Genomic DNA, 23557 nt, shown 5'->3' on the forward strand with positions numbered 1-23557 from the left:
AATCGTTCATTAAAGTGAAGGAATTGAAAAATTGTGTCCGTGAAAAACGATTTTCAATTTGTTATCAACCATTACACGGTCAATCGAAATGAGACTTTCTGTTCAACCAACATGTCACATTGACACAATTAACGGACAAAATCTTCATCTTTGTCCAGAGCATTAATTTGCAATACTTTTTCCCATACATGTATAACTACTAAGTAACTTTCACATTAATTGAGTTAAAATTCCGATATACAGGGTGGTCCAGTTTTAAAAGTCAATAATTCACCATATGATAGCCCATCAAAAAATAAGTTAACATACATTATGTCATTTTCATGAAAAATGCTTTTCAAGGAAAATACAGTCCATAAAAGTTCAGTTTAAAAAATCGGTTTCTTGTCATAACTGTCAGACCACTGGAGCAATTTTAATCAAATTTGGAACAAATACATATGAAATTAATACTCATTAAGTGATTTAATGACGTTTGTCGAAACTGTCTCTGTCTATTAATTTTTCTACCTTATTTTCTACGTCACTAGATATTTTTCAAAAATTTCAATTTTTTTTACTTTACTTGTTCAATTTAACAAAATAAGTATCTTTTATAAAATTCTGATTTGAAACTTTGTTTAAGAGATAATTGAGTTATTACGTTCAAGACCCAAAACCAACCCAACCCAACTTAAGAATTGTCTTGAAAACGGTGAAAATTGACCTAAGAAGCTTAAAAAATGTCTTTGTAGCCAGTTTTCATAGTTTCCAGACAAATTGAAAGACTTTAGTTTTGAAAATTGACTTATTAACCAGTAAATTTACTTTGAAACGGTGAAAATTGACTTGAGAGGCTTAAAAATTGTCTTTGTAACCAGTTTTCACAGTTTTCAGACAAATTGAAAGACTTTAGCCTTGACAATTGACTTGGAAACTGTGAAAATTGACTTGAAAGGCTTAAAACTGTCTTTGTAGTCAGTGGTTATAATATTCAGATAAGTTGAAAAACTTTAGTAGTAAAAATTAGGTTGTAGTCAAAAACTAATTTATCTAGAATTTTTTACTACAAATTCACACATTTTAACCTTGAAAATTGACTTGGACACCAAAAAGTGACTCTGAACCAATGAAAAGTGACATCAAAAGCTTAAAATTTGCATTTGAAGTAAATTTTCATAATTTGAAAATACATTTCAATATTTTAGTCATAAATACAGAATATTGACATTAGATTCATGAAAATTGACTTGAAGACTAACTTTTCAAGTTTTTTTACTTTGCTTTTCATTTTCTTAGAACTCTGGACTATTTTTAGGGCTTTAAAACTGCTTTCATCTTGGAAAATGGAGTTTTAGGGTTATCTTCACCAAGTTTTCGACATAGCAGACTTAAAAAACTATTTTTACATTTTCCATACGCTTAAACATGCCATTTTACGCTTTGTTAGTATTAAATTGACTTCTAGACGCTTCACTGTGCTTTAAGGCTCAAAAATCGAATTTTAAACTATTTTTTATAGTAAAAGTTGTTTCAAACTTTTCATTGATAAAATTAAACAATTTTCGCATTAAATGCTACGATATTAGTCTTGAACACTAATTATTAGAATTAAATTAGTTCGAAAATTCGGAAATTTAATTCTAAATTTCGAAAATTCGGATTAGTCTAAAAAATTGAACGCCAGTAAACATTACTCCAACAACCCGGTTTTTTGACTATTTTCAGTGTCAAAAATTAACTCGTAAACCTCACAGATGACCAGATTTGAATCCTTTTGAACCATTTTAAAGTAAAAAATACAATAACCCAAGTAGACATTTTTGTCAATTTTGAATAATATTTAGTAAGCGTAGAAAATAAAGACTATCCCCCTATATCGACGCGTCTAAAAAATTTTGAAGAATGTCATTCACATCACATAACGAGTACTTATTTCATAATTACTTGTCCCAAATTTGATCAAAATTGGTCAAACGGTCTGACAGTTGTAGCAACTTTGGAGGTCTGTGTCTTCCTTAGGAAGCGTTCTTCAGGAAAATGGCATAATGTATGTCAACTTATTTTTTGATGGGCTATCGATTGGTGAATTATTGACATTTAAAACTGGACCACCCTGTATAATATCATAAATTATGTTGCCAAATTAATAATTGAAATAAAGGTTGAATCAAAGTCAACATACCGTAAACTTATGGTGGCATTTACTTCATGCCCTGTATTTCGCAATGTCACCCAATAAACGATCGAACATTGATTTAAAATGATAGACACGTTCAAGAATGACTCGTTATGGCGTCGATTGCGCTTTTCTTGGTACTGGTAAATATCAACAATAATTGGGCATGGCGGTCACGTTGGATTTGTGGAAATAAGGAATGATTACTTAATTATGGCCGCCCGATTTCCGTTCAAAATTTTTTTGAGGTCGCAATCGATGAGCGGGTACCGATCATAAATCGATTATTCACTATTCTGCTGATCGACGTTTGCACTTCCAGGTACTTAGGTAACGGTACCGGCGACGGTTAGGGTAGGCTTTTCGTACTTAACGACTTCGGAACGGTCGCGGCATATAACGAAACTTTAATAGACCAATCAAAAATTTTGTTTGGTGTGCACGATCGAACGATCTCAGAATAGATCCGAAACGCAACGACGTGGCTAATTTTGTCTTGTATACAAACCGCGAAATTATAAAGCCATGCTTCCTGCTTCCTCCCAGTATTTTATCGGGGGCAGGATGCGGATCTTCTAAGATTGTGGCTACGACCTAACTTTTAATAGCTCTCCGTATCCTTAACTCGATAGTATCGAGTAGGAAAATGGCGTTTCCTGTTGTGAATCACCACCATAATGTTCCATGCTCATAGCCAGACAAAACACTGTCTGTGGTCTGTCATTTTTTTTTTTATTGCTAGAATTACACTGAATATGTCTGTGAAGACCTAAATGCAACTGCCCAAGAACTCTTGACTCTGAAAGGTACTTTATTTATCGGAAGAAACGATCGGTCTGAAGCAAACGAGCAGAACACGACACTTCCTCTAGAGAAGGACTATTAACATTTAAATTTTATTGTGATCCGTCCAGTCGAAATATTCTTCGACTGTGTAACTTTAACGAGGTGTAAAATTACCTTAATCTCTCTCTCTCATCGTGTCAAAATGTCAATTAGACCGGTGATAAGTGGTCAGTCGACGAATAAATAGGCGCGACCTTCATCCGGTCATGTTACGAGGCATTTTTCAAGCCGGGTTCGTGTGTACGGTATTGAAGACGATGATAACAACAAAATACTTGGTGTGGCAATAATGGGTCTTATCGTGTTGAATGAAAGTGGATTACTTTTAGTTTTGACAGCTGAATGAGCATCATTAAGGAATTGTCGAATTCTTTGGCTGCGAAGAATGAATGATGACGGAAGAAAATGACAAAAGAGGCTCAATCACAGTTCAGACAGTAACTTCAAATATTCGTCTCTATTTTGTATGTAAAAGAATTAGACAAAGTTTTGCCCAAAATGGTGAAGTCGGTTCTAGCTAATAAGTATTGTCATTAAATACACCTAATTAATAAGCTTACAACATAACAGAACCTAACACGTTGCTAATCCTATCAAAAATCCCCCAAGTAAACCAACAGACAAAGTCATATTAACTTTAGCAAATTCTAAAGCGTTTTTTATCCAACGTGGCACCGAAATAGTCTGGTAACTTCTGTTGTGTTTCGCCATAATATTCTGCACTCTGGACGTATTCCGTTCGTCCTGGCTGAGTTGATTCAGTTCATTCCAATTCACCGAAATATATCCCATATCGCAGCCCACTTGCAATAAAATCAAACCTCCGCCAACGGCCAAAGCTAAAGTTCTTCCTACTCTCATTGCCAACAAACCTAAAATCCACCCAGACGACACGCCGATGAGCATTTGCTGATTCGAAGGCATTTTCCGGATTTCTTCCAGCAACTTCCGGACTATTTGGCAATGCGGTTCCAAGTCAACGGAAATATCTTTAATAACCTCCTTATTTAACTTGTTTTTGTTCTGTTTGCACAAAGTACTCATGTTCCAATCGCACAATACTATTTTTTTTATCTCTGAAGTAGTTCCACATAAATTTGTTGACTTTTCCTGACAAATATTGATGTAGGAGGTTAGTTCCACTGGTGTTTGATCAGATTCGTAAAATCGAAACTGGATGTACATGCATTGTATCTGAAACACCCTGTATGATTTTTTAACGCTTACCAACGGACACAATTTGCATGACAAGTGGTTCGCACTCGATTTTAAACAGTTCAACACAACATACATCGTCCTGTTTATTGTTGCTTCAAACAATCGGTTTAAGAACAGCGGAACTTCAACCGGATTTACTACTGTATTTTTGTGACAATAGGTCAAGAACGTCATTACTCACTCTAGTTCTTTGGTGGCCATTGGACGTTTTATTGATAATTAATACGACTTTTCTGTTGTTCTATGAATAATTGTTGTTGTAAATCGCGGCTTGGGTAGAACAATTTCCGCCAGAAATGCCCACAATCCTACTGTAATAAAGCTATAAATTAAACAGTGTGGTATTAACTTGAATTAGGTACTGTAAAGATTCTATTTCTTCAAGAATTTTAACCAGTGACGTAATTTAAAGTATAATATTTCAAATAAAAACTCTCTTTGTCTCCGGGTATACGTCAATGACTTTCGATATTGACGGTGGATTATTCAAGTGGCGCATATCCTCGATGCCGTGTGCCATATCCGCCTCCGAGATGCTGCTTATCCACATGTTCACACTTCCGGCGTCTTTACAATTGCTAATTGTAAATTCGTTCATTCTCGGATCAAGGCCAATTCAAATTAAACTACAATAACAGTAGAAATATCAGAAATGCCTGGTTAGTCAGCTTGCTTGACCGTTTCCGCCTCACTTGAACCTGTACCGGTCTGAAAGTCATTCATAAAGATTAACCGAATTAAAACCTTATAGTGAATTTGAACCGCAGATGCTTTCAATTTATAGTAGCCAACTGCTTTCAGAGAAATTACGTTGAAGGTACCAGCAACTCATTTTTCATGTACAGTTCATTACTGGTACCCCCAGGTCAAGTGCAACAACCACTCGAAGATCTTCAGGAAGCTTTTAACAGGAATTTGCAATTCAAGTTAAAGTAAACTGAAAAGCGGAAACGAGGTGGTCGTCACGGGTCAAAAAGTTTTTCAATAGCGGTGCAGGTGTAAAAACGTGAAATTTTATTGACACAATCTCTTAACACTTTTCAATTCTTGTTTAACTTTGTATTGTATTCGAGAATAAAATTTTAAATACCTATTACACCGATTTACAATATGATAACGAAAACATCCTGTGTAAGTTGAAACATTTTCTTACAAGCATCCCTCAGCACAGTGATTGGTAAAAAAAGCAGCTTTTCCCAATCACAAACACTATTCCGATTTCAGTTTGCTGTGACAAAAGAGTTAAGACGAATTGGTGAATGTAATCTGTATACAGAGTGTGAAAGCTTTGCAATAATTTTTTTCGGTTAAGTAAGCCCAACTTGGAAGATTCACGTAATCCGTGGGTGACTATTCAGTGGGTACAAATTAATTTCCAAACTTTTGCGGTTTGAAAAGAACGTTAGAGACACAAACGCGATTTCGCGCAAATCATTTCGCATAATTGCCAGTCGCTAATAGAAGTCGAGTCGTAAAATTTTACGGTAGAAAAGGCCAAAACCATATTTTTAATGGGAATTGCATCCGGTGGATCGGCTGCAGGATGTTTAATTAAAGGCGCATCGACGAGAAAACTTGAAATTTCTTTTACACCAGGGATTTGTTTAGCAAATAAGTAGTTGGGATACCAAGGAGGAATGGATTCCGCTTTAGAACTTAAACAATCAATTTACTTGGCAACAAAAAAATTATACAAATTTTGAAAATCTGTGTACCAGCATTACAAATGAGAAAGTAATTGCTGTTCCCCTCTTACATGGATTTACATTCTTACTATTCATAGCAGCCTACCTGTAAATAATTTACGGTATAGAAAGAGCATCCATAAAAATTTAATACCTATTAAAGTGACATCAATAACTGAAAGAACGAGTGGGCGCGCATTCTTATAACATTGGATAGTGGGCTTGAATAATCGCCGAACGAATGATAAGTCAGGCTCCGGGTCCTTATGCGGATATCGGAAGGCAATAAACCGTTTAGTTGCCATACTAAATTTGCCTGCTTTGTAAATGGGTAAATTAGGCCAGTTGATGAGGTTTTGATTCCCACAATGCAGTTTACAAGCTAAAAAGTCTGCAACCTAAATACAACAAAGTAGAAACGGGCATAACGAGCCACATCCGGAGCAAAAGGAGCACAAAACTAACTAAAGGCAGTATAGTAGTATTGTCTCTTTCCGGTTCTCATACGTTTTGTTTAAGTTGTTATTGGGTATTGTATATTTTTCGCAAAATGACGCCCACCTTATTAGGTCCGAAACTGTCGAGCTTGTTTGTTATGTAAAGAGAGCGTTCGCCATATGGGCCTCCTCAGTAGGCAGATTGGAGAAAACTGTAGGTGGCACTCGAGTCTTTCTCCGTGATACGGGATCAAACAGGTTGAATGTCGCGTTTGACACCTCTGCAGTATCGGGTTTTGTGTGGTTGGTATGGCAAATATTTGAAAAAGCGTTGGTTCGGTTACGTGTTCTATGTCTTTATCGATATTTCAACTATCCCAACTAGTTTTACATAAAAAAACACCTTTTTTTTTCAAGCGGTCTAAAATAAGCCTATTGTGTACCTGTACTGCCGGCGTAGAAAGGCAGATCATATCCTAGGAGGTAAAAAAATAATGTCCAGAACTTGATCCAGACTGAAAGCGTTGCATTTAGAAAAAAGCAGATGAAATTAATGCAACACTTACTTTGCTTTGATTGGCTTGTCAGGCTTGGCTCTGCAATACACAGTTTTCCTGAAGGTGTCAGGGCTAAATTTGTGATCAAATTCAAAATCAACATAAACAAACGGACTGAGACAAAAACTGATTGACACAACACGGCTAATTCGATAACAACACGAAGCTATTTTCAAAGTTGTCTAACAGAGGGCGTATTATGGCTGTCTAGCGTCATCTGTCGAAAATCGTGATGTCCATGGCACACTAATTCAAAATTCAAATTGTACTAATACTACTAATTGCGTTGTTGTATTGTCAAATAAAGTTTCAGTGAAGCCGTAAAGCGACCTAAATTACCGAAATGGGTGCTAGTACCCTGTATACATGCCGCTTGAAAAAAAAATAGTATACGTTACACGGACGTAGAAAGCGATTATTGTGCTTCGCTCAGTTGTCAATTCCGAGCTCAGCACAATAATCGCCTCTTTCTACGCCTAATAACATAATATACTATTTCCAGCAATCAACATTTCTACCCAGCACTGGGACTCCGTGTGATATAAGTAGAGTAGAATTCTATTTATCGACTATATTCGAGAATTGGAGACCTTTAAGAGGTGCCAAATTCACGCAATGTTGTGGCTTTCTAGCTCTATGTGCATAGAATGTCCGACACCTAGAATATAGTCGATAAATAGAATTCTACTCTACTTATATCACACGGAGTTCCAGTACAGGTTTGTCTTGTGTTTGGCGCAAACAGCACATTTTCTCCTATGTTTGACGACCGAAAAAATTGCGATTTCTATTTCATTCATCTGTATGGCGCGAATGAAAGTTTCAAAGTGAACTAGTTCGCGGTGACCGAGCGTACTATTTCATTGTAATACTTACCTGTTTCATTCAATAAACCGATTTCATTGACTCGACGCGATTGTTTATTGTTTGCCTTGGCTTGAACACGCTAATATCATTATCATCATGACAACATTCAAAAGTAACTATTCCGAGTTAAATAAAATAGCGGGGTGGTTCTTCGAGGGTATGCCCGGTCCGGTGTTCAGGTATCGACCGATTTGAATTGCGAATACCCTGGCCAGGTGGTCTGACGAAAAAACAATGACTGATGGAAATCAGACAAAGCGGACATTTCATCCCGAATTGTTGGGCCTTTTTTCCCTTTTATCTCTCTCGGACGTCTCGTCTCTGCGTTTTTGACAACTGCCTACGGTTGAATTTTTAATGTTTACATATCCGGCTATTTAGTATGGTAATAAGTTAGTTATAAAGCAGTATATTATACTGCACTCCTCTTGAAAACTGTTATTTTGAATATCTCCGGAAGTCACAATAATAGTTAAATGTGCCAATATAGTTTTGCGTAAGCAAAAAAAAATTGCTAACTTGATCAGCAAGTAGCACAATGAAACGTCTTTAATTAGCTATACCGTAACAACTTTAACAACCAAGCATTTAAAAAAAAAATAAATTGTCAAAACATCCTTCAGGCCGGAAGTTTCTTAATTTCTCGTTGCTTCAATGTTCTCTTTTACAACGTTTTCGTATGTAGAAGTAGTTCATGCCTGTTCTCACCATTTTACGTTTAATTGCCACGTTATGTAAGTTGGTGTATCATGTAACTGATGGTGATTTATGAATTTTCTTCTTGCGAGTTAAGACATCAAAACGAGAAACACTTTTGTTTAGTGTTTTCTCAGGTTAGGCAAGCTAAAGATGTTTTAACGGTAACCAGGAAAAAAAGGCAGCTGTATCTCAAAAACTGCAATTTTCTAGTAAAAAGTTGGTTTCTACATTTACTGAATTAAGAAAGGAACCAGCAAAATGAGAGAAAAAATTAATTTGCACCTTTGAGTGAGTTTTCCACTCTGTGTCCCGAAAGCTTTTCATTTTTTGCAATTTCTAGCTGCCCTATAAATTGGATTGCTACACGTATTGGCATTAAAAAATGTTGTAATTAACAATTACAGTAAAATTAAGCAAGAACAGAGATTATTGTTTAGCAAATAATTTGCAAACGGTGGCAAATACCAAAAAAAATTAGAGAGACAAAAAAGTTTCTAAATTGAACAAGGAATTGCGGAAAAATGTTCTTAGACTTCAGTGGCACACCACAAAAAAGTTCGGGGTGGTTAAAGGGGACATGGCCCCTTGAAAACCATGTACATTCTTACAACTGTTAGGATGTAAACCTGAGAACGTAACCTATGTTCCAAGTTTAAGAAAAATATCTGTTTGAACAAAAAAAAACTAAATACCTACACATTTTTCTTGGCAGATTAATAAAATTACCTCAAACAAAATAATCACTTTACAATAAAGTAAACCTTTCAGACTACTTTACATGTAACCTAATTGGCAAACACTGGGGAGCTTTAAAAGTACTAATGAATACAATTTTCAATATAGGGTTAGAAATGGCACGTGAAATTGTTAAGTACAATTTTGAAGTAGTACTCCAAGTACTGTCAACTGAACTGCTAGACGTACCTTTCAGAGAAACGGTTATCCTCGAGTAAGGGTCGACGGAACCAAAACGGCACAATGCACAATTTTCCAATATACCGGTACGAAACGGGAAATAGTACTGCGCAAAATATGGGTACTGCCATAAACTGTCTCTTTACGGCAGCAGCTCAACTAGCCGGTTTCGAATTTACACTGAAGGCGTGTGCTGAGGTAGATAAGTAGGGAATTATGAAAGAACGTGGACGGTGGGTGGGGAAGAGGGGGCGAGAGAGGCGCGGGGGGGGCTTTCATTCATAATCAGCCGGGCCTCGTAGTCGCACAACGGCCGGAGATTAAATGGCAAAGCCCAAAAAAGTCTAAAAAACTGCAATGGAAACACTGCCATCCCATATATGCAAAATTGTTTAAACCAAACCAAAATCTACTATTTTTGCTTAATTGAAATACTGTATAATTAGCGCTAATTGTTGGACCTGGCCCGCGCGTACTAACGTAGGCCAAACCCAATCAATGAAAAGTTAACAAATTAAAATTTATTGTTTGACTGTCCATTTATAACCAATAATATGGGTTCAGCATGTTTTTCGATGGTTACAAGGTGGATTGAAAAAAAAAGGTGCACCATGATTCAACCTTTTATGCAAATCAATGAATTTAACAAATTAGCCTGAACTGCTATGAAAAATAGTGTTACTTGTTAACAATTCAAAAGTACAAAAAACATGGCAAGACATACAGCTTATGAAAGTGGTTGCAAAATCACCTAGAGGACATAATCTTCAATTAATATGCAAGCTAAGTAGCTCGAAGCATAAATACGTCAAAAGTATCAAAGCGTAAACAGTAAACTAGACAGGATGGGGCGTCTCTCTATTTAACGCATCCTTAATAAATCTGCATTATCCTTATGGCAAAAAAAAATCAAGGTTGGCATTACGCCTCCATTTGACACGTTTCAACTATTCAGCCAGACTTCTTTTCAATTAAAATGCATAACGTATATCGGGAACTTCTGGTAACGAATCGTCACTTAAAGCCATTCATTCCATAAAGCCAGAAAAAGGGTTAATTTTAATGATGATACCTAATTTTAGAAAATGAACGACTTCCGGGTGTTGACTAATCAATCATTCCATTAATAATTCGTTTACTAGATTCGGCTCATAAAGGCATCAATTTATTAGAAGGGCGGATGTGGGTCCTTTAATTAATTATGGTCATCTATTTTACATACACCACGCTCATCACCTAATTGGTTTTTTAGGTTTGCTTAGCGTCACACCTTTGGAAAATTGTATCCCAAACTTACAAGCCGGAGAACTCTTGTTAGAATATTCCGTGAATACGCTAAAATGTTTTCGATATTCGCTTCAAATTCAGTTGAAACGTAAATATTTTTGAGAATCCGTCGGATCCGGACATAAATATTTATCAGACTACTGTGTTAAAGTTGTTACTTATTGGTGCCAAACCGGATGTGGTATAAATAATAAAAAACAAACACCCAGAATTTGAATATTAAAAACAAGTAAAAGTTTCACATAAAAATAACTCTTTCTTGGAAAAACGACTTTTTTGTAAATACGTGACGCAAAACAACATGCATATGTGCAAAATTACGTAGAATCAAGGAAACGTTATTATAGATAGTTTAATCTAACTTGAAATACGCGTTGCATACTAAACATTTCCAATCTCCTCTTATACAATCCATAAAACAAGTTATTATCCTTATTACCCACAAGCCTAGAATTTACGTAAAAATCACTTTGTGGTGTCAAGCATGAATCACTTTCCAAAGGGAAGGTGTCAAGCTTATAATCTATGATTCCTCCATTCAATTCCTAATCGGATTAACAAAATGATGCAAAATTCCGTATAATACAATGGAATACACAATTCCAGCCGGATGTGGTGCTGGGTATGTATGTTAAATTAGGGTCAAAGGACGATCTGACGCATACGTGGATTTTTTTAATGTGGCACACTGACATCAACCTAATGTTGCATTCATAAGTTCAAGGAATTATTCAGAATGCTTAATTTCCTTAAAATTTTGAAGAATATTATCCTTTCCTAACAGAAAAAGTAAGAAAGGATAACTCTAAGCAACAGAATATGGTAAATTTATTTTGGGTAGTTAAGATGCTTGTTTTACAAAGGTTTGATTATCTTTATATACTCCAAATTATTGTACTTTACTGGTTCAATTCAGAACTTTGAGTCAATAAACAGCAAGTAGTGAATAAATTCTACCCTACTCTACTAACTACCCTTAGAACCATCTACTTGGATTAGTGAGAAATATTATACTTACCCACATAACATAAAGCCAAAAAATTCCCAGTTTTCTGTTGAAGACCTTGCCATTGAAGATGCCACTTCCCGCTTTCAATTTCTTCCACTTTAAGAACTGGATCAACGGCTGATTCCCACTGAGCAGTTGCTCCATCGACACTTTCCTTCTCCTCCTCTTCCAACTCTCCATCATTCAAGCTTGCTTCACCCCTTTCTTCACCCTTACTTATATGGTTTGGTACTTCTGGATTGTCTCTAGGTTCCTCATTGGGTGTACCAAGTTCTTCCATATTATTCTCACATTATAGAAAGTTATTACTAGTCTGTAAACATTTCATTAGTGCACTTAGAGGATTACTATAACCACAACAAACCTTATGGATTTTACCAGAGTTGGGAACGATAAAACTTCTCTTATCCGAAATTATGAGCGTTTCCATAGTGACAGACTGTCTGGCGACTGTAAATTGTAGGCCAAATAGGAAAAGAAGGGTAAACAATACCCTCATCCTTAATGGACTTATGTTAATCTGATTGCCCTTACTTACTACATGCAGTAAAGAATAATACGTATTGAATTTTACGTATATCAGTAGCTGTTAATTTATATATTCAAACTAATTTAGACACCTTTCAAGTAGAAACTAGCCTTCAGTGTTTACTTTTATAACAATTTATTACTAGTGCAGAGATAAGAAAATTCAAGGAGCTACAGCCTACAGCTGATTTTGACACCGTCAATCGAAGGTCCATATGTCAAATATTGAACTAGTTTAAATTGAATTTTTATCACGTGGTGTCTTACGAGCTTTTATATTGATAGTCACATAATGCTAATATATTTTCCTCCACTTTTAGGTTAGTTTTTAAAATCAGTTTAGTTTGACGTTAGTGTTTGTCACTTGATTTAGGCCTTTACCACGTGATACCTTAGGACGTTGATATACTGGGACTCATGTGATTTATATTATTTTACGTGATCTTTTTTTTACTTCATTAATTTATTTCACAATCACTTTTTGGCAATACATGGAAGGGGAAGGGAAAATACAGGTTAATTTTGTATCTCATGTATTTTTGCTTTTGGAAATTTTATACAATTTTAATTACAAAAACAAGTGTTTACAGTCGTTTCACCACGACAGGTTAGTAGTTTGAGACTGTGCGGTAAAATGGGGACGTGCAGCGAGTACATAAAAAACGTCTTTCCCACTATAGATGATGATTTAAAACAATATGTGGAAGGTAATAAATAATGCATTTAATTTAAGACCACATTTAACTACTCGGAGATTTGATTTCTTCAATCTAACACACCACTCTTCTATTAGGTGTTTTGCACAACAGTGCTGATGAATTTGAAGACAGTGAAGAAGTGTATGATGCTATAGGTGCAGTTTTACATGAAGTGTCCTCTGACAAGTCTGAGGATGAAATAAAGTAAGATCACAAGATGGTCAAGTCAACATTATAAATGAATGATTGCTCACTGTTGTTTTACAGGAATATTTGCAACGAACTTCTAAACATGCTTCGACCTGAGAAAACCTCTAAAAGTAATGGATCTTTAAAAATCTTGGATGGTCCAATACATCTTGGATCTATGGCTGAAAACCAGGATAATACTGTAGAAGAGATTAAAAGTATTTGGGTGGCACAAAGAGATGATACTTTGGTAAGAATATGTTATAAAATTACCACAATGAAAGGGGGAACATACATGTTCTGTGTAGATGACTATTATTGAAGACAGGACCTTAAGTTAGGTGAAATAAGCACTTTAAACCTTTAAAAAATTGGAAAAATATCTTCTTTTGTCAACATTTTCAGAATTTTTTTTGCTTTAAAAGTGTTCCTCCAGAAATATTCCAATGCACAGCAAAGGGCATATTTATACCAAAGGACATTAAATTGTCTGAAATAAGCATTTTATACCTTTCAAAAATTGGAAAAATTCAATTTTTTGACAAAATTTTTGTTTCATTTTTTTGCTCCAAAAGTGTTTCAATGCACAGCAAAGTAAGTAAGTAAGAGATTTATTTAGGACATATAAAAAACAATATGAATAACTTAAGTAAATAACAGTATAAAATCATACAGTCACAAATCATAAAATTCTTTAACCTATACCATCCACCTATGACACCAAATGTTTCCTCAATAAAACTTTAAAACCATGAAGAACGTCACACTCTTTAACATTACTGGGTAACATATTAAAATCACTCAAGCCCTTACATAACCGGATTATTCACCTGACCAGAATTACATTTCTGTGTCAATATGAAGTCCAAAGCATTTCTTGTGCTATAAGCGTGTACATCCCTAAATAATTTGGTTTTATCACAAATATACTTCGTAACAGGTTACACATTTAACATATGTAACATATTTAAAACTTGAAGCATTGTCGCAACAGGGGTGTACCTATTGCACTTCAGTATCATTCACATAGCAAAGGACATATGGGTCTTTTATTACATTAGAGCAGATGTTGCAACACTTTTTGAATTAATTGTAAAATCTTACCTTACCCTTAATTGTAAGTCAGTCTCAGTACTTGATAAACTAGCCACAGCATTAGCTAGATTTACAGCCTCAATGGTCTCAGATTAAGTTCAATGGGAGAGAGAACAGACTTGTGTCTTTTGGTTGTCCTTTTTGTTCAACATTTTAGCAATTAATAAGTAATTTGCACTTAAGGCAAATTGAAAGCAATTATTGCGCAAAAACTAAGGGTTTTACCCTATATCTTCATTAATTAACTAAGCCCACTTTTTCAAATAACTTTAACTAATGAAAATCAAGGCTGTATTTTCTCTTCAACATGAGTAATTTTTCAGAAAGTTGATGCTAAAAAATTAGAAAAGGCACAAGCCAAGTTGCAAGAGAAACAAGAAAAGCGCGGTAAAGAACCAAAAACTGTGTTTGTACCTAAACTGCAAACAGCATCTGCATCTCAAGTAATCAACAAAAAAGATAGTAAACTGGAGGCCAAAGGCAACAACCGAGCTCAAGACATTAGAATAGAAAACTTTGATATTGCTTATGGGGACAGGTCAGTTGATTTTGGTCTGTTGAATTTGCCTTGTAAACGTCGTAATTTCTAGAGTATTGTTACAAGGTGCTGATATAACACTGGCTTTTGGCCGGAGGTATGGTCTGGTTGGACGTAATGGTTTAGGTAAAAGTACCTTACTAAAACTGATTTCCTCTGGAAATCTAAAAATTCCTTCTCACATATCTATACTTCATGTAGAGCAAGAAGTAAGTAGATTTAGCTTTTTTGACTCAATTTTGGTATTGAGCTCCTAATTTTAGGTAATTGGTGATGACACTCTTGCCCTTGACAGTGTTTTAGAATGCGACACAGTAAGGCAAAGTCTGTTAGATAAAGAGAAGCAAATAAGTGCAGCAATTAATGCCGGATCAAACGATCCTGATTTAAATACTCAACTGTCAGAAGTATATGTTCAGTTGCAAAACATTGAGGCGGATAAAGCGCCAGCCAAGGCGTCTGTGATCCTTGCTGGTTTAGGTTTTACATCTCAAATGCAACAAAATGCTACTAAAACTTTTTCTGGTGGGTGGAGAATGAGATTAGCCTTAGCCAGAGCATTGTTTTCTAGGTGAGTGTTTAATGCACTCCGGACTGGATGTATTAGTATAATAATTTCAAATTTACAGACCAGATCTGCTACTTCTCGACGAACCCACCAACATGTTAGACATCAAAGCAATCATCTGGTTAGAAAATTACTTGCAAAACTGGCCGACAACGTTACTGGTCGTATCTCACGATCGTAACTTTTTGGATTCAGTTCCGACGGACATTCTCTATTTGCACTCTCAGCGAATCGAACATTATCGAGGCAATTACGAACAATTTGAAAAGACTAAATCGGAAAAACTGAAAAACCAACACAGAGAATATGAGGCTCAGTTACAACAACGCCAACATGTACAGGACTTTATTGATAGGTTAATTGGTTTTGTCGTGAAAGTTGAAACAGTGTTTGATGGTTTTGGTTTCAGATTTCGTTACAACGCTAATAGAGCCGCACTTGTACAGTCTAAAATTAAAATGTTGGAGAAAATGTAAGTTTGTGTTTATGCAATTTTGAACAAAGCTACCATTGTATCCAATTTCAGGCCTGAACTTAAACCGATTATGAAAGAGGTGGAAGTAGTGTTAAGGCTACCGGAAACGGAGCCGTTATCTCCCCCAATTTTGCAACTTAATGAAGTTTTATTCAGATACCACAAAGACAGGGTGATATTTTCTAACGTAAATATCGGTGCTACGATGGAATCGCGAATTTGTATTGTAAGTGTCCTTCAGTTTTTTAAGTTGACCTTGTAAAGCAGCTTTTAATTTAGGTGGGTGATAATGGAGCTGGAAAGACCACTCTACTGAAAATTATCATGGGAATTTTAACTCCCACTTCTGGTACCCGGCACGTGCATCGAAATTTGAAATTTGGATATTTCAGTCAGCATCACGTTGACCAATTGGATATGAATGCTAATTCTGTAGAGTTGTTACAGCAACAGTATCCAGGTTAGAGCAATTATTTTCTTATTATTAATAATTATTGGTGTGATTTTCACTTTGCTATTAACAGGTAAACCAATTGAAGAATACAGAAGGCAATTGGGTAGTTTCGGCGTTTCCGGAGACCTAGCTCTTCAGACAGTCTCCAGTCTATCAGGAGGTCAAAAATCCCGAGTGGCTTTTGCTAGTATGTGCATGGGGCGCCCCAATTTTCTAGTTCTTGATGAACCTACCAACCACTTGGATATCGAAACCATCGAAGCTTTAGGGAAAGCTATTAACAAATATACTGCAAGTGCATTCATTCCTACTAATTTCCTTCTATATTACACTTAAAATTTTAGGGTGGAGTGATACTGGTCTCTCACGACGAACGGCTGATCCGTATGGTAACAAATGAATTGTGGCATTGTAGTGAAGGTACAGTGAAGAGTATAGAAGGTGGATTTGATGAGTACAGGAAAATAGTGGAACAAGAACTGGAAGCCGCGCAGGCCAAGTAACTTCATGTACCTAACCAAACTTTGCCTGTTGTTGTCTTATGATATCAAATTAAATTAATATAATGATTTTGTTTTTAGTATTAAATGCAGTTATCGTTTTGAGCAGCCTGTGATTCAATTATGTAAAAGAAAACTACTTATTATAAACCATTTTCTTTATTTTAAATGTTGTTTGTTTGCAGGTTCACAAGTTTTACAAAAAAAAATAAATAAACAAAAAACATAAATTAGCAAGCAACTTTCTTAATCCAAATTTTCAATTTATCTAAATCTACAGTTCCATTTTGATTATAAGCATAACATTCAGCAAAATCAACTTTACAGTAAAGATTTGCAAATGAAAAATCTTTAGAGGGGTCCCCTAACTTCTCTATAGTCACTTCTTTTGAGTCTAGCTGTTTAACCTGGTTCAACTGAGTGTTTCGTAAAGTGTTCCTAAAACAAATCACAATTATTTCTAGCCTATACACAACAACCACCAACCTACATTTCCTTTTCCAGCATTGATTTAATAATATTTGATCCTTTAGCCAAAGTCTGGTCTTGTTTGTTACAAAGAATCAAAATATTAGGTCTGTTCTTAACTACAGCAGGATCAACAAGAATGTTGTAAAGAACATTAGCGGCGTCTCTAATATTTTTAGCCAGAGTCACTGAATCAACAACATACACAATCCCCTTGGAAGATTCTTTGTACTTTTCAAAGTACTGCTGTCTAATACTATGGAAACCCGGAAGGTCTACAATGGGAACTTCTTTCTGCAAATAGCTGGTGGTAACTTGATTCTTAAATTAGCTTTGGTGACATTTTACCCCTTCACAAGTGTACAAGTTAAAGTTGTCCTGGCTGGAAGTGTAGGTCATGACATGTCGATTATAGACTAACTGGGAGTAAATTAGAGTTTTGCCGGTTTCATTCAGTCCCGTTAATAGGACGTACCGTTTACTGCTTTTGAGTACTTTTCGGAGAACAAAAAATACTGAAAATTAGAGAAAAATTAAGGTTTTGTGTGAAAAAATTTGATTCATTCACTCACATATGGTGACCACTATTAATAATATTGCTATTAAAACGGGCAGAAGGTCTTCCATATTGGTCAGTGGATCTTAGGGGTAGCAAGAATTTAATACCAAATACCGAATTTTGTTGAACGCAGTTAAAAACTAATAACTTTTCTGTTTTTAAAAAATCTAATTATTGATGTTCAATTAACCATTAACCTAAATTCAGTCAGGTAATTTCATAGCCACAGATGACATACGTGTTTACTGTCATCTAGTTGAAGAACCAAATAAGATTAATGGTCCTCACGTGCAGTTTTTATGCAGTTGTCTTACTATTATCACGTGATCCCTAGAAAACAATGCATTATATAACTTTAATTTAATTCTTAAAGAAGAAAAGAAGAAACTATTTAATTGTTGATGACTTTATTGACTTTTGACGTATTATATTTTTGTTTACATTTTTAACAGCAAAGTCTTTTAAATTTTAAATTGATGTTTGTTTATTGTTTTTATGAAGTAGTTCGCCTATTGCTGTTCTTGGAGAAGTGTACTAAAAAAACTTAGCAGTAAGCCGTAAGTTTTCATATAATTATATCTTTAATAGACAATTATTTAAATACGCATTTAAAAACATGAGGTCAGAACTATTCCATTAAAAGATTCAAGGGCACCTGTTGATTCATTCAGAATTTATGTCCATGCAATCAAAAATAAAGCAATTTTTTTTAATTGTTATGGGGGCTTGGTAGTAATTTAATTGAGTACTGGCAGGGAAATAATTATTGTTAATACTTTATAGAACTTTTGACTCTTTATTTCTAATTCTACAGAGTTTACTTTAAAGTATAGGTATACTGATATCTAAGAATATGATTAATATTGTTATTTTTTAGTAAAACAGGTAGTAGTAAACAGAAGGCGAACTCCGTAACGATGTAGGAAATAGAAAACGCATAGAAATAGACAAGAAAGAAAATTTCTTTCTATTAACTGTTGGTACTCTCTAAGCTGTTTTCTATCACATTCGGCTGACACCGTCAACAGAAAACGGGAACTTATCGGTCCTAAAAACATTGACTAATTTCTAGTAATAAATCTAGGGCTTTTACTTGTTTCGTCGTATTCAGGGTTAATGACAAGTATCAATGACAATAATTTGAATAATTCTACGTTTTTTACTTTCTTTTTCAGTAATTAATCATATATTTCAAAGTTTACATTCTAAAATAATCCGTTTTGTTGCCATTTTTGTTGTTGGTTTTATTTATTGTAGTTCTGTCTCTTCAGTTTCTTATTTTCTTGTAAGACCATTAATATTTTTCAGTTGCTTGTAAACATGCTACCAATTTTTATGCATTTTGTGAAGAAAGTAGGATGGGACTTTAGGATGTGTTGATGGAACCCATATAGCCATAACACAACCATTCCATCATGAACAGCTTACACCTCAAAAACAATAACTAATAGATGCATTAACACTTTAACTAAAAACTCAAAAACAAAGAAAGGGGGGTGCAAACACAATCAATTGGTCCCCAACACAACCTTATTGACACAATGTTGACACTGACGGGCATAAAGGTTAAAAAACAAAACATTTGAATTTTAGAAGACGACGGAAAAGAAAGATTGACAAATACAAAATTTCATAGCCGCAAGAGAGATAAAATCATAGCAAGACCTCATTTGGTCTTTCTATTTTACACAACCCGAATAGCCACGTTGAGTGCCGATCTTCGCCAATTGAAACGTAGAGAGTACCATATATTACGATAGAGAAGGGTTTTCTATGATAGCAAAGAAATTTCCTTGCTATTCGTTAGAGAGTTCGCCTTCAGATTACTTAGAGCTATTTTTGTAGAGGAAACAGGTGAATAAAACAGGTGGAATTTTGCCACCTGTTTCATTCACTTCCTTCAGGTGTTACTTGGTGTTAACCATGTGTTTTATATTCGTTTATAAAACCTAAAATTTTTGAGGGAATTGCAACAATTGGTTTAAATTCAAGACCATTGTAATATATAATTGAGAATCAATATTCCACCAATTGCTTTATTTCACAATTTACTTGTTTTTGTACTTTCCACAAGAATAAGGATACTACTGTATTTTAAAACAGGGTTGTTATATCTGTTTCAGAGGACTACAAAATGTCTAGGCCAAGGTCATTAGCTGGAAGCCACACCAGCTTAACCCTCAGAACTCCAAGTCTGGAAGATTTGCTCATAATTCGTCCCTCCGGATTGGACGAAATAGAAACGTGGGCGGTGTTGTGTCAAAGCGTTCAAGCTTTACAAGACTTATTCCTCTCAGATGGAGTTACAGCTAAGTTTTCCTTACCCATTGTTACCCCCGCCACTTTAAAGTTATCCTCAAAAGGTCGCGTTAAGTTTCAACCTACTGATTCATTTATTGGGGTTTTTGGACCCTCCTCTCATTTAGCCAACTACTTAGCGCCCGAATATCGGGTTAACAAAGCGTATACAGACACTGAATACGAACGGATGTGGGTGTTCTCCCTTGGTCAGACTTTAAAACGGGCAGTTGCTCCCGGTCAATTAGTTGCCGCTAAAGTCGACAGCGAACTATGTCAAGTATTGTCTGAAATGACTATGGAAACTGGCAGAGCTTCTTTAATGTACTTGTTGGATGTCATGTCGCAATATTGCAAAAGACGGCAACAGAATCGTCCGTTTTCGCATGTTGTAATGGACCTGCATCAAGAAGCTCTGGCTGGCATCGAAGCAACCACCGATATTCTCGATTGGGGTCCCCCAGCCATGCCAAAACTTGTTCCTAGATCAAAAACCCTGTCAGAAAACACGGATAAGTTCAGTACGCTGAATCGAAGAATGCGATTTCTAGACTCTTGCAGTACTGCATCTAAAATTACGAAAGAGGTGTCAACTAGTATGGAAGATTTAAGTTTCGCGTCTCTCAATAATACACCTGGTAAAACAGTTCGGCCAAAAAGCATTTGTTTACCTGAAATGTTGAGTCGTCCCCAGGAGGAAAGAGTGAATCAATTTAATAAAAACTTCAAGTTACCCATTGATAACAAGCCGCATCTTCAAGTTCGACGTAATCCAGTGCAACGAATTGGATCTCGACTTTATGGTGCCGATTTGACGGTTAATAAAAGCGTGGGACCTGAATTTGTAATAAAGTCTTCATTACCACCTAAACACCTGGTTATATCAAATTGTAAAGGTCACAAAAAATCTGTTACTGTCATTCTATTAGACGGGCAAAAACTAGAAATAACCTGCAACCCTAATACTACCACTGCAGATCAGTTGCTGCAGCTGATCATTGAAGAAGAACAAATTGAGGAAAATTTTATTTTAGGAATCTCCTCGTTGATAGCGGGAGATTTTGTGTTTATACCAGCCGAGACGCGCTTATGTAAAGCTTTACCCTCAACTAATACCGATATCACTTTGTATTTAAGAATAAGATTTTTTCTTCCTTCGTTAAGAGGTTTAAAAGGAACTCAAGCCAGACATTTTCTGTATTTACAGCTACGGAGATCGGTATTAGAACATCAACTTCCTAGTACTTTTTCTCAAATCATCGAACTGAACGGTTTAGCTTTGCAAGCGGAGTTTGGAAATTACCGAGAGGGAATGAAAAACTACTTTTTGCTTGAACACTACGTTCCTGAAACTATGATTTCCATTGTGGATGATGAGAGTCATTTGCGGCAGGACCTTGAGAACGCCCACAGTTCCAGAAAAGGACTAGATAGAGAGAAGGCTGAACAGGAGTATATTGCATTTGCGCAAAATCTCCCTCATTACGGTGGACACTTTTATACGGCAGTATGGATGTTAAAGGACAACAAAAAGAATGATGTCTGGTTGTATATTAGTGCCCAAGGAGTTAGTATTTTTGAACGTGGAAAAGTCGCCAGCCATTTTGGGCTTCGGTTACACGAAACTTTTGAGTGGAAAAACATCCAAACCTTATGCTACAGCAAACATTACTTGACTATTATTCCTCAATGTAAAATCAACCACCTGAAGAAGTTTAAGCTGAAAATGGACCACAAGAAGAGTTATTTTGCTTTCCGATTGGCTTCTTTGCACCATCAGTTCTTTTTAAAGCTGCGCCGAGAATTTATGAGTCTCCAATCTTTGAGTCAACATTTTGGTATCCCACTTAAAGACATGAAAAACGCCGCAAACTCTCTTTTTAAACTTGATCAGTGCAACGATCAGTTTGTTACAGAATCAACCAGAGTGCAGTGTGATCAAGTTGACCAAACAATCAATGAAGAACAACAAAACAAAGAAAATGAAAAACCTTTAAAATCTTGCATGATTTTAGATTCCTCTTATCTTGCCGATTTACCCTCTCTTGGACCTGAGAAGAGACGTGGTGTTAAAATGGGAACGAGGGCGTTTTCCAAGTCAGTCCCTCGTCCTACACGAAGCATGGAAGCCATCACTGATTATTTGGAAAACGCTTCATTATCGTCAATATCCTTACAGTGTAGTTCACCATCAATAGATGATTATAAGTTTTCTGTGGAAGGCGAGGCTTTCGTTCTGGATACTACTCTAAAATCAGTTTCTCAACAGAACTTCTTCCCAAACTTTCAAGAGTCAATTAACGAAACATTTCTAGAAAAACTGAACAACATATCTTTTGTTGAGGAAAGAGTCCTTTCTAGTGTTATCATCGAGAAGGACTTTAATGGAAGTTTAGGACTGCAAGTCACAGAAGGTTCCGATGGTAACGTGTACGTTGAGTCTGTGATTGAAGGAGGGCCAGCCGATCGAGCTAAAGGAATTATGAAGGGTGATCAAGTGATAGCTGTGAATGGACAGTCGTTGTTAGGCCGGAAATATTGCGAATCATTGCAGTTGCTAAAGGGAACTGGACGGAAAGTTGAATTTGTCTTGTCTCGCTTGGTTACTCAAAAAGATCACAGAACCAGAGGGTTAAGCAAATCAGCTTCGTTGCGGTCTCCATCAGTAGAAAGCCAAGTGGAAAAGCACACTGTGGAGTCTTGCTTTGATTTATCCAACAGTATGAAATACGTCAGCGTCTCTCCAGTAAAACCAGTAGCGCAGCATTATAACACGTTACCATCGTACTCCAACAATGCAACAAAGTCAAAAAGTGATAACGATCGAGCAGTTATAGTGGAAATGATACCAAAAAAGCAAGTGTTCTTTGATACGAATCCTTTTCTAACAAAGGCCATATCAGAATGCGATATTTCACAAACTGGCGAACCAAAATATCTGAGAAAAAAGCAAACAGTCGCTTTACCGAGAAGTTTGGGTTTGGGTAGGAAATGGCACGGACCTGTGCGCTATCCGGTTACCCCAATCAAAAAAAGCCTAGACGAAACACAAGAGGTCAGTTCGGATGATGAACAAGTTTTTATTTGACTCTCATCCTGTTAAAAAGTGTGATTGGAAAGGTCTGATTTAGTTACTGTTTAGTATTAATAGGTTTATTGTGTTTGAAAAGAATAAGTTTAAATAAGCTTATTTTTGTTGTGTGTCCTTGTTCTTCCATTTTTTTAATTTAAATTGTTAAGTCTTTGTGATGGGGTGTCCCCAAGGCAAAAAACCTGTATGTTGTTGCATTAATAACTCAAAGTACTAATGAAAAATGAAACATTTACAAAATTGGCCATAAAAGTGCTAAGACTGATGATAGCTGTATAGTCTTCAATACATACTAAAGCGTCGAAATAATAATAAGATAGAGCTTATTTATAAATGCTTGCATTTGTATTATAATGCATTTTTATTATTAAGAGTTCGAATTGTATTTTTGAAATAAAACAAAATTACCTCTCAATAT

General features: G+C 35.7%; 4 protein-coding genes across 9 annotated transcripts in view; 2 read left to right on the top strand and 2 right to left on the bottom strand.

Moving 5' to 3' along the window:
* The window catches only part of Hecw (Hecw ubiquitin protein ligase), a 40384-nt gene extending 28023 nt beyond the window's left edge, over positions 1 to 12361 (bottom strand). The window contains exons 1-3 of one of the 5 annotated variants that reach the window (XM_081978442.1): positions 12217 to 12339; positions 12043 to 12128; positions 11688 to 11991 (exon numbers count right to left, since the gene is read on the bottom strand). In XM_081978442.1, the coding sequence (XP_081834568.1) occupies positions 11688 to 11958 (271 nt within the window). In that variant the 5' untranslated portion in view covers positions 11959 to 11991; positions 12043 to 12128; positions 12217 to 12339. Of the gene's footprint in view, positions 1 to 6910; positions 7020 to 9391; positions 9561 to 11687; positions 11992 to 12042 lie in introns of those variants that run through there. The other 4 variants (XM_081978441.1, XM_081978443.1, XM_081978446.1 and 1 more) reach the window with 4 other exon arrangements.
* Positions 12362 to 12675: 314 nt separating this feature from the next.
* Positions 12676 to 16892, top strand: LOC145727747 (ATP-binding cassette sub-family F member 3). 2 transcript variants are annotated; one of them, XM_081977562.1, is made up of 12 exons: positions 12677 to 12913; positions 13000 to 13108; positions 13172 to 13343; positions 14512 to 14726; positions 14779 to 14935; positions 14990 to 15297; positions 15356 to 15649; positions 15704 to 15766; positions 15821 to 15995; positions 16049 to 16229; positions 16294 to 16514; positions 16568 to 16892. In XM_081977562.1, the coding sequence occupies exons 1-12, from the start codon at positions 12841 to 12843 to the stop codon at positions 16724 to 16726; spliced, it is 2127 nt and encodes a 708-aa protein (XP_081833688.1). In that variant the 5' UTR covers positions 12677 to 12840; the 3' UTR covers positions 16727 to 16892. The 2 variants fall into 2 exon arrangements, with proteins under 2 accessions (XP_081833687.1, XP_081833688.1); XM_081977561.1 differs by having other exon boundaries at positions 12676 to 12913; positions 15356 to 15766.
* Positions 16864 to 17964, bottom strand: SrpRbeta (signal recognition particle receptor beta). The gene is made up of 4 exons (XM_081977564.1): positions 17764 to 17964; positions 17540 to 17706; positions 17214 to 17485; positions 16864 to 17161 (listed from the first exon to the last, which is right to left on the bottom strand). Exons 1-4 carry the CDS (start codon positions 17816 to 17818, stop codon positions 16954 to 16956), a joined length of 702 nt encoding a protein of 233 aa, XP_081833690.1. The 5' UTR covers positions 17819 to 17964; the 3' UTR covers positions 16864 to 16953.
* A 215-nt stretch (positions 17965 to 18179) lies between these two features.
* LOC145728315 (tyrosine-protein phosphatase non-receptor type 13-like) lies at positions 18180 to 23554 on the top strand. The gene is made up of 2 exons (XM_081978448.1): positions 18180 to 18307; positions 19874 to 23554. Exon 2 carries the CDS (start codon positions 19885 to 19887, stop codon positions 23134 to 23136), a length of 3252 nt encoding a protein of 1083 aa, XP_081834574.1. The 5' UTR covers positions 18180 to 18307; positions 19874 to 19884; the 3' UTR covers positions 23137 to 23554.
* Positions 23555 to 23557: the final 3 nt, after the last annotated feature.

The sequence above is a fragment of the Ips typographus genome, linkage group LG4 (assembly GCF_016097725.1).
Source record: "Ips typographus isolate SLU linkage group LG4, UJ_Ityp_2.0, whole genome shotgun sequence".
NCBI classification, from domain to species: domain Eukaryota; kingdom Metazoa; phylum Arthropoda; class Insecta; order Coleoptera; family Curculionidae; genus Ips; species Ips typographus.

Bases quoted from the DNA above. Each gene is read 5' to 3' on its own strand.
- LOC145727747 (XM_081977561.1), top strand. From the start codon at position 12,841: ATGGGGACGTGCAGCGAGTACATAAAAAACGTCTTTCCCACTATAGAT. The intron at 15,298-15,355 runs GTGAGTGTTTAA...TCAAATTTACAG, and splicing joins GCCAGAGCATTGTTTTCTAG to ACCAGATCTGCTACTTCTCG. The intron at 16,515-16,567 runs GCAAGTGCATTC...TTAAAATTTTAG, and splicing joins AAGCTATTAACAAATATACT to GGTGGAGTGATACTGGTCTC.
- SrpRbeta (XM_081977564.1), bottom strand. From the start codon at position 17,818: ATGGAAGACCTTCTGCCCGTTTTAATAGCAATATTATTAATAGTGGTC. The intron at 17,486-17,539 runs GTAAAATGTCAC...AGCTATTTGCAG, and splicing joins ACTTGTACACTTGTGAAGGG to AAAGAAGTTCCCATTGTAGA. The intron at 17,162-17,213 runs GTAGGTTGGTGG...GATTTGTTTTAG, and splicing joins TCAATGCTGGAAAAGGAAAT to GAACACTTTACGAAACACTC.
- LOC145728315 (XM_081978448.1), top strand. From the start codon at position 19,885: ATGTCTAGGCCAAGGTCATTAGCTGGAAGCCACACCAGCTTAACCCTC.